Below are 9,973 nucleotides of genomic sequence, written 5' to 3' on the forward strand. Positions count from 1 at the left end.
CATACTGGACCCGCAGGCGTCGTTTGAAACTATGTTGCTGCCACTAATAACAGTTCATTTTGTCCACTTTGTTAATCTCTGCTTCAAACACTAACTCCCTTTTCTTTGCTTTTCTTCTTTTGGTTGCTCTTCATCATCGTCATCAGTTACTAAGAGACGCAAGGCCCACTTGAAGAGGCTGGACCGCCGCTGGACCCTCGGCGGGATAGTCAACCGCCAGCAGAGCAGAGGTGAACATGAAAGCACACACGTTAAAACATGTTTGTGACACCTAACGCACACGGATGAGCGTGCGAACACACATTCATCAGTGCAGACCACACATTTGGGTTTTTTTTCTGCATGTGGACAAATACAGAAGCACGTATGAGGTCTTCCTCACCAGACACAACTGTGAAGTGTAACTCTTCTGCAAAGTTATGTTATGTTATGATAACTTGTATTTCAGAACAACTGTCTGGAATATTTTCTTACAGCTTCTTCAAATGAAAAACATTTCAAAATAATCCCGTCAATGGTTTGAAAATAAGCCTTCAAAAAGCCGTGTTTTTTTGGGGGGGGGGTGTCTGTTTGATTGACAGGCCTGCGGTGCAGTCAGGTCACGGCTATCGGTGGGCGGGACGTAGTATCGTCGGGTTTCCAATCAGATCGAGTCACATCCACCGCTGGCTCCGCCCCCCAGCTCGTCCAAATATGGTCACTTCCTGCTCCAAACCGCTCCGAACTAACAAGATGGCGGCGGACAAAATCTGAACTCGATGCCTCGTAACGGCCGTTGGCAAAAAAGAAAAAAGTGTGACGTCGCTGTTGGATAAATATATTGAAAACTGAAAGTGTGGTCTCCTCAGGTAAAATGTCTGCAGTACTAATAGTAAGCAGTCATAAATGGCACCTTAAGAGAATTTTTTTTTTCTCTCTAATATAGCGTCTTTTCTCGACCCAAAAAACATTTTGCAGAAATTGTTTCACTTTCAAAACTATGATCAAAAATAATTTGCGTTCACATTAGCTCATTTGAAACGATAAAAACGTGGGTAATAATTATAATGAAACACAGACTCAGAGACACAGTCATCCCAAAGAATCTGAAAACGTAACTACCCACACATAAAGCAGAGTACGCTCCCTCCCCAGACACACAGTAAAAAAAAACAACAAGTATACAGGCCCCCCGCCCCGCTGCCCCCGTTCCTTAAACACAGTTTTGCGGCCACACAGTAAACAACTTACGTTCCCGCTGCTCAGCCAACAACAAGCGGCCGCAGGCAAATTGGGTGGCCGTGAGTCAGCTCTGACAGTAAAATAAAAAAATAAAAAAAAGTGACTCCCATCAAACATGGAGCGCTCCTCGACTCACGCTGAGAACCCAAATAATTGGACTACATTAAACAGATTTGGATAATTAAAGCTATTTGGCCGCTAACAGCTCAAACCCAACGACTCTGACGGCCGCCGAGGCCGGTGAATGTAAACGATTGTAACGCGGGGCCGCTGCTTAATTAGAGCAGAGCTCCTTTTAGCTTTAACACGCTGTTAATAACTTTCACATTTTGCTTCTAATAAAAATAGAATTTTTTTTTTTTTTATAACACGACAAACGTGAAAACGTGCTTTTAATTTCTGCATTTTGGAAGTTTTTTTTTTCGCTTTCATGATGAAAGAAAGACGCGAGTCGACGTCTGAGACGAACGCAGACGTCACTTTGTCTTTGCGCTGAGTCAGCGCTCCGTCGGCGAGGCACCTGTCTGGGTCCGGGATGAGTCAGCGCTTCTTTTTAAAGGACTCCTCGTCGACCTGCTTTGTTTGTGAAGGATGGACCCGTGCGACCTTTTTTAAAAACTACCCAACACACACTGAACTAGCTCGTGTTTCCACCTTTTCCCGGATCAGCAGGCAGCCGGGAGCAGATTTAAGATTAATCAGACCGGATCGATCGCAGGGTGGACTCGGGTCGAGCGCCGTGTTTTTCTGCTCTAACGAGTGTGCGGTGACTGACAGTTCACTGTGGAGGAGAGCTGCAGCTCAGTTCAGTAAATATTCTGCTACAGTCCGCGGCTTCATGCCGATGATACTTTCAGTTCATACTGCGGCTTCCCATAAAAATGATGTGCTGTTGCATGTATTATGTAAACAACTGGGAAATAATACTTAAAACAAAAAAAAATGTGTCTTGAACTTTTGACCTCTTGGTCGGCTCTGCAATGATCGGTAGCGACGTTTAAAGTAAAAAGAAAAAGGAGCGAGTACGCTTCTTTTTAATGCTTCTTCGTCTTAGTGGTCATCTCCTTCTTCTTCTTTTTCTTCTTCTTCGTCTTCTTCTTCTCCTTTTCCTTCTTCTTCTTCTCCTCCTCCTCGTCCTCCTTCTTCGGGCGGAGCATCAGCGCCACCAACTCTCTCGGCGGCTCAGTCGATGTGACGCATCTTCTGCTGCAAAGGATTGTGGGTCAGAACAGCTGGACCCTGAATGTCGTTGGACATCCTGGTACTTTTGGATCTCAGCCAGGTCTGCAGGAACGTTAGCTAACTAGATATGTCTCAGTGAGGCCCGAATGAGCTGATGGAAAGTGTGAAAGTGGGGCAGCAGCCCACTCTGCTTTTAATCACACGGACCTCTGTGGAGCGCCGCTGAGTCACCCGGCCCGCCGTCGCCAACCGGAGAATGAGGCCACGAAACCGTTTCCTCGGATTGCAGCGCTCACTTTTTAAGACACCTCACTTTTAAAAAAAACAAACTTTTATTGGGTCGAGGCACCATTTCAGCTCGTCTTTTTGTTTTTGTGTTGTGTTGTGTTGTCTTATCTTATGTGAAGGCTTCTTTGGCTTTAAGCCCCATTTTTTTTTAAGACGCCTGAATGTCCCTTCCTTCAAAATGTTTTTTTTTAAACAGTGACACTCGCGAGGCAGGATTACCAACCAGCGGGCAAAACGAGGAAGGAAAGACAGAGTGGAAGTCGAAGGCTCACTTTTTTTTTTTTTTTTTTTTTTTTTTTTTAACTCGTCGCACCACTTCAGGCATTTTATTTTGTCAAGCCAAACACCGTGTTCGACTGTCCAGAAGTGTAAGCCATTATCTCCTTTAGTCCAGTTCGTACCGTTTCGCCTGTCTTTACGGTGGCAGGCTTTTTACTCTTCTGACAAGTAGGGCCATTTAGAAAAGTTATAAACACATTTTCCTTTCAACATACTGGAACAACCAAAAAAAAAAAAAAAAAAAAAAATCCAGCACAATATCGACTGTAGTGTTCTGGGTTTTAAGCAGAGGCTTTTTTTTTTTTTTTTTTTTTATTTATAAAAATGGGCGTAGTCTCCAGGTTTGAAAAGGGAAGCTAAATGCAGGAGGGCCTCAAAGTGCAATACCACTGAGGGCCACTAGGGGCTGGCTCCAAAACGCCTCCCATTAAAAAAAAAAAAAAAAAAAAGCATCAACTTCTCTCCTAAAATACAAAGTCAGTAAATGTTTTCTACAAGTCTTCATGGTGTCATTAGATATTAGGTCTCAAACTGTGTTTGGGGGGCATTTCTGGTTTGACTGACGGGCCCGGGGCGAAGTCAGGTTTCAGGTAAAGGTGGGCGGGGCATAGTATCTAGACCCACCCCAACAAGATGGCGACAACCAAAATCTGAACTCGAGGTTCCACAACGGCAGCTCACAAACCGATAGTTGATGTCACGGTGTGATTGCCACTTGGTAATCCTTCAAAGATGCAAAGCTTTCTCGAAGAGGCTCCTTGTGTCTTTAGTTATGCGAGAGATAATGTGAGAGCCAGAAAGCGAAAAGACAACCATGGGAAGAAAAAAAAAAAATCGTAGAAACCTGCTGTGATTTAATCTTGAAAGTTCCAGCGCTGTTAACTGATTTCCGTCCTCATCCTCTCCGCCTGCTTCTCGTCTCCGCCGTCTTTGTCTTTGTGAACGGAGGCACCTCTGTTCCCCGCCTGATAATGCATTGCTGAGCTTGCGATAAGATTTGGGTGAGTGAGGTTTTACATCTCCGCGCAGACACTCGAGATACAGTTTGATTTAGTGGCGGTGGCAAAGGGTGACAACGGGAGAGCCGTCGCGTGAGATTTATGTCCTCGCGCGACGTAATTTGCTAATGGGAGAGAGCGCGTCGCGTTTCTCTCCGCCTCGTTTCGCTGACGCGGAGTTTTATTTGTCATTTTCAAAATGAAGTTACAGCGCGCGTCCTCTCGTTGATGCGCCCGTTGATTCACCTCTCCGGGGGTGTCGACCGGACGCTGATGGGGGGGCCGACCTCGGCAGGCGGGAGGGGGGGGGGCGGATGTCCCGGCACGGGGCGTCCACCCGTTGCTCCGCCGGAAGCCTCTATCATTTTTTTTTTTTTTACAGCAGGTCTCTAATCTGACTTCTGCTCCACCCGCCTCCGTGACGCCGGCGCCGACACGTCAAAACATGAGAGATGGAAGTACAGCTCACGATAAAAACAAACACAGATGTGATTAATAGAAGTGATTCACCTTCCATCTTTTTTTGATTACAGTCCACGAGGAGGTGGGGGGGAGGACGGGGGGGGGGGGAGTGTTTCAACGCCACAACATGGCGCACGCAGTCTGTACTTTTCACAGTGCCAGAGATTTTGTTTGTTTGTGTATCAGCGCACACATTTAGTTTCAGATTCCTCTGTAAGCCACCCCCTCCCATTTCAATAAGGAAAGCTCATTAGGAGCGAAAAACAATTTACTGAAGTAATGACAGTTTGACTCATCATACATTTTGGCGGTTAGACTCTTGACTGTTGCGATAGAGCGATGACCCAGATGGGATGTAGGAGACAGGAGAGGACGCCCCGAAGCCGAGACGCTGGAGGTGGAGACTGCAGATATCAAAGGATGTGTTTGAGTAGCAACAAATCACAGCAATAAGACGTTTATTTAAGACAGGAACTCAACAAATCCAACATGAGCGACAACTGGAAGGAAAAACGACCTTTTAACAGGAAGAAAAAAAACCTCCGACACCGAGTAGAAAAAAAAAACATCCTTTGTAACAGGAAGAAAAAACCTCCGACAGAACCAGGCTCGGAGGCGAGCGGTCATCTGGCCTCCCTCCGTTGGGGAGATTGAGAGGTGACTGACTGGAGCTTTGGTGGAGATTCCCGGGAAAATCAGACGGATCCGGTGGCGATGGGGAAGGGAGGAGTGGTTGCGCAACAGGAGGTCCGAAAGACAGCGCTACAATGATATTTAAAGACCGAGGAGGAGAAAGTCATCGGCAAAAGTAGTGACGACAAGATTATGACTTTTATGGACGGCGTGGGAAAGCAGAAGTGACGCAGACGATTTCAAGACATGACGAGGTTACAGATATTCCTTATTGAACTCGCGTAAAAGCATCATTTGTTATTCTTCGTCCGTCTGCAAGTACTCACTCCGACCTCCACACACACACACACACACACACACACACACACACACACACACACACACACACACACACACACACACACACACACACACGCACGCACGCACGCACGCACGCACACACACACACACACACACACACCATGCTTTGCGAGGTTCAGGGCCAGACATTCCTCCACATTACCGACCTCTGAGACATCCACCCTGCCCCTCACATTTCCTTTGACAGTCGTATTCCTCCCGGACGTCCAAGGCCCCCCCCCCCTCCCCCACATCACCCTCCCTAGCTCGCTCAGGTCTCCTTTATTCTGCACGCGGTTTTTCCTCTCACGTTCAGCGCCGTCCACTGATCATCTCGCCCCGCTGCTGGGAAGCTCTGTGATGAGCCGGTCGCTCCCTCTTGCCTCATCTAACCTCCTCCTGCTCCCCATTAAGCCCACTGCAGGATTTCCTCCCCCCCCCCCCCCTGCAGGGTCTTGGAAGGCTAGCGGAGCGTGAGAGAGGAGTGGCAGTTCAGTTGGGGATCCGATGGATCCAAAACATCTGATCTCCTCCAGGGAGGCCCCGCTGCTCGAAGGGGGAATCTCCCTCTCTCCCCGGATCGGGTGTTCAGATAGCGGGGACGTGGTCAAGCAGGGACGGGAAACAAAGCAGCCACAGGGAGAGGTTCGGCCAGCAGAGGGAGCTGTTTGTTATTACTGTGCAGGCTTGGGAGACGGTGGAGGAGGGTGTTGTGTTTGTGTTGGTTTGGAAAGACTCTGAGCTTTTTAAAGTAGGTCACACGCAACATTTCGACCCCTCTGGGAAGACGTAAAGTACACAGCAGTTTAACCCTTTAATGAACCGACTGTTTAATTACAACATTTGTGCTTTTTTTTTTTTTTTCTCTCCTTCACTTCCAGAGGAGAAATATGTGACCGTACAGCCGTACGCCAGTCAGGGGAAAGACGAGGTGACCTTTGAGAAGGGGGTCACCGTGGAGGTCATCCAAAAGAACCTGGAGGGCTGGTGGTACATCAGGTGAGTGAAACAGTGTGTCAGATCCACACCAAACACACACACACACACACACACACACACACACACACACACACACACACACACACACACACACACACACACACACATATTCGATAAGTGGAAGCTGTCCACTTTCACTCCATCTCAAAGTTGTCTGAGACCAGAGAGCCTGTTGCCAGCGGTCGTTGCTCGGTGGTTTCCTGCAGCTCTCGCAATGGCATTAAGAAGAAACCGAGCTCTCCGCAGATCCAGTGGGTGTCCTTCTTCGCGTATCCTTCGTGCATCCGTGCGTGCGTGTATTTGCACATGTGCGCGTTGTTTACCCAGCCAGTGCGTATTTCCTGACGGTGGTTTGTTTCCTCGTTATCCCCCGGAGGGCCTCCGAGGGGAGCTCCGCTGCACAGCTGATTACTATCACATGCAGCCTTGTGGCATCTCACGCAAAAATACCCCCATAACAACACGCAAGCTTACACGTATACACGCGTACGTACAGAAGGGCCCGTTAAAGGAGCTTACGTGCGTTGTGGGTGTGTGACGATACGGACACGCAGAACTGCCTTTTTCAAACAGCCCGTTCGCTCCTCGGCTGCTCGCTGCGAACGAGTCATTTTAGAGAGCGTTGTCCAACAGCGAATAATCCTCCAGATGTACGTCTAAGTCATGCTGCTCACGGTGTGGAGTCTGTGGATGGAGGGTCGGGGAAGGAGGAGGGGTGGGGGCGCTCTGGGGACTCCTTGTGGTCACCGGTGGAGTCGTGAAACAGAGAAGGAGCAGCAGGCTCCAGCAGGAAAACAAAAAGCAACGGCCCGATCGGGAGGGAAACGGCTTTCATTTGGAGCGTTACTTAATATTTTACTAAGCTCTCTAAAATGACTCATTTAGCATAACAATGAATGTTGAAATGTGGCGAAGCAGCGTCTCTTTGCATATATTATGCAGTCTGTTTACTTGCCTGTGGCAACTCGCGTCACTGGGATTAAAATAGTGTTTTTTTTTTATGACTTTGTATGTTTTAATACACAATTAAATTCCAGAAGATGTGGGAATTTTCTGTTATTTATTCATTCTAGGCAGGAATGTGGTTCTATTTTCATCAAATACAGGAGCACACCTGTGACACACACACAAGAGGTCTCACACTTTTAATGTGTGGCTTATTTCTCAGGTTGTGTAACAACTGTGGAGGCAAGTCTACACACAAAAGACAACAATGTAGCCTAAATAGTTTAATCTCTTTAATTTAATAAAGTCAACAATAAAATCACAATATCTTTTAACAGTTGTTCTGGATTAATCATCTGAAGTGTTTCTTGAATTGTTTGATTTCGGGCACGACACATTCCTGCAAATGTTTCACAGTAAAGCTTTTAGTTTGAAACAGACACAGGAAGCATTGTTTTTGTATTAACGCATAATGCAGTAACTTTAGCAGGGCAAACGGTGGCAGATCAAAATGAGGGTCTGAGTTGACATCGTAAATATGTTCCATTGGTTATTGGTTCTGTGTTCAGATCGTCAAGCAAGTACTATCTTTCTTGAGCTATTGCAGCAGGGAAAATGATCCAAATTACCCAACAGAGGCTAACATACGGGTAAAGCTCCAAAAAACGAATTTCCCATCATGCAACCCATCTCATAATTTGATTTGATGCCCGAGTTCAACTTTAAATGATAAAAAAAAAAAAAAAAAAAAAAAAAAAAAAACAGCAAATACAAAGCTAAACACATTTTCTTGGTTGCGTTTGACCCACAGGTACTTGGGAAAAGAGGGCTGGGCCCCGGCCTCCTACTTGAAGAGACTCAAAGACGACTTCTCCCCCCGTAAGAAGACCCTGACCGGCCCCGTGGAGATCATCGGCAACATCATGGAGATCAGCAACCTGCTGCAAAAGAAGTCGGTCAGCGAGAAGGACATCCAGACGGACGGAGAGGGCAGCACCACGCCGGAGCGCCACATCTCCAAGAGCGAGATCAGCCTGCCGATGCCCTACAACTCCGAAATCAACGCGGAGACGGGCCGGAGGCTGAGCGCCGGCCGCGACACCAACAGTCCCTGCCTGGGAATAGCAGCAAGCGCCTCCCTGAATGAAAGTAAAAGCAGAGGCGAGCCGGGGTCGCCGGCTGTTGCGAGAGTGGCGCCTCATCGAGTGGAAATTGGTGAGTGTTTGCTGTTGTGTTCGAACACGGTTTGGCAGGAAATGTTTCGCAGCTGAGGGAGGAGGGTTTGTTTTCTTTGTATGAAACATTAAGACGTTTCATTTTCCTCTTTGTGTAGGATTTGAGGCTGTAGGTAAGCTACATGGCTGCTGGTGTATCTAATGGTAGTGGTCGAAATCTATTAACATCTATACTAACCAACCGGGGAGGAGATTTTAACACGGGAATATTACATGTTTGGTGTGCTGATTTTTCATTTTTACTCATAAACTAATTTACTCAAGCCAATTTGTTTTTTTACTAGCTGATGTTGTAGCTCATGTCGGATTAAACCAAAACCAATAAAATGTTATTTCATTCATCAGGGTCTCCAAATCTGAGACAAAAACCTCCCCCGAGAAGAGAAACCAACCTGGTAAGACACTCCATCAGGCACATCTTACTAACGATGCCAAAAAAAAAAGGTGTTCTCTAATTTGACTGTGTTAAACAGAAACATCACAATAATGTACATTATCACAGTAAAGAAGGTTATTGAACCTTTATAAACTCTGATTTGAGCTGAAAAGCATTTTAAAGCAAGTTTAAATCCAGTAAACAAGAATAACAACATAAGAGAGAAGATGATTTGGCTGCCAGGTTACTGCAAGAGTTGCATAGCAACCATTACATCACAGTAATAGTCATTTTCAGCATGTGCTTTGCCAAACATGACAAACACTATGATGCGCTCATACTATTATCACATGCAGCCATAAATCATATCTTGACATGACTAAAGATTTCTCACTTGTTTTGTGTTTTATTCTACTCGTGTGTGTGTGTGTGTGTGTGTGTGTGTGTGTGTGTGTGTGTGTGTGTGTGTGTGTGTGTGTGTGTGTGTGTGTGTGTGTGTGTGTGTGTGTGTGTGTGTGTGTGTGTGTGTGAGACAGACTTATGTACATGATGTCAGCTGCTCATGTCTCTCCCCAATGTGCTGTGGCAGGGTTTCCAGTTACCCAAACCACCAGAGCCCCCTGCTGTGGAAGCAGAGTATTACACCATAGCAGATTTCCAGTCGTCGATCTCCGATGGCATCAGTTTCCGTGGAGGACAAAAGGCTGATGTAAGAGGGCCACATCCACATTGTTGTCGCCGAGATGAGACAGACCTTATTGAATATGTGCATCAACTGAGCGCTCCCCGGAGAGACGGGAGAGAGCTGAGGCAACAGAGAGGCGACCTTGAGATGCGTGTTTGAATGTGATGATCAGACAGAATTCGCTCAGCAGAGACTCGGGTAGAAAGATGAAGAAAGATAAACACAAGGTTCCTTCAGGGTCGGTTTTTTATAAGCTGACAAATCAAAACAATAGATCAATTTTGATTCAACTGTTTACTGCTGTAATTTAGCATGTTTTTGATTATCGGAT

General features: G+C 46.5%; 2 protein-coding genes across 7 annotated transcripts in view; one reads left to right on the forward strand and one right to left on the reverse strand.

Moving 5' to 3' along the window:
- LOC138633084 (STE20-like serine/threonine-protein kinase) overlaps positions 1 to 9,973 on the reverse strand; it is a 208,649-nt gene that overhangs the window by 115,631 nt on the left and 83,045 nt on the right. The window lies entirely within an intron of this gene.
- The window catches only part of sh3pxd2aa (SH3 and PX domains 2Aa), a 101,568-nt gene that overhangs the window by 86,001 nt on the left and 5,594 nt on the right, over positions 1 to 9,973 (forward strand). For 2 of the 6 annotated variants that reach the window (XM_069719098.1, XM_069719100.1), the window contains 6 exons: positions 147 to 230; positions 6,284 to 6,401; positions 8,158 to 8,561; positions 8,680 to 8,694; positions 8,927 to 8,976; positions 9,547 to 9,666. In XM_069719098.1, the coding sequence (XP_069575199.1) occupies positions 147 to 230; positions 6,284 to 6,401; positions 8,158 to 8,561; positions 8,680 to 8,694; positions 8,927 to 8,976; positions 9,547 to 9,666 (791 nt within the window). The remainder of the gene's footprint in view (positions 1 to 146; positions 231 to 6,283; positions 6,402 to 8,157; positions 8,562 to 8,679; positions 8,695 to 8,926; positions 8,977 to 9,546; positions 9,667 to 9,973) is intronic. The other 4 variants (XM_069719099.1, XM_069719101.1, XM_069719102.1 and 1 more) reach the window with 3 other exon arrangements.

This window comes from Brachyistius frenatus, unplaced genomic scaffold (genome assembly GCF_029030835.1).
Source record: "Brachyistius frenatus isolate BFR_SWC_R1_liver_20210118 unplaced genomic scaffold, ASM2903083v1 Contig_206, whole genome shotgun sequence".
Lineage (NCBI taxonomy): Eukaryota > Metazoa > Chordata > Actinopteri > Embiotocidae > Brachyistius > Brachyistius frenatus.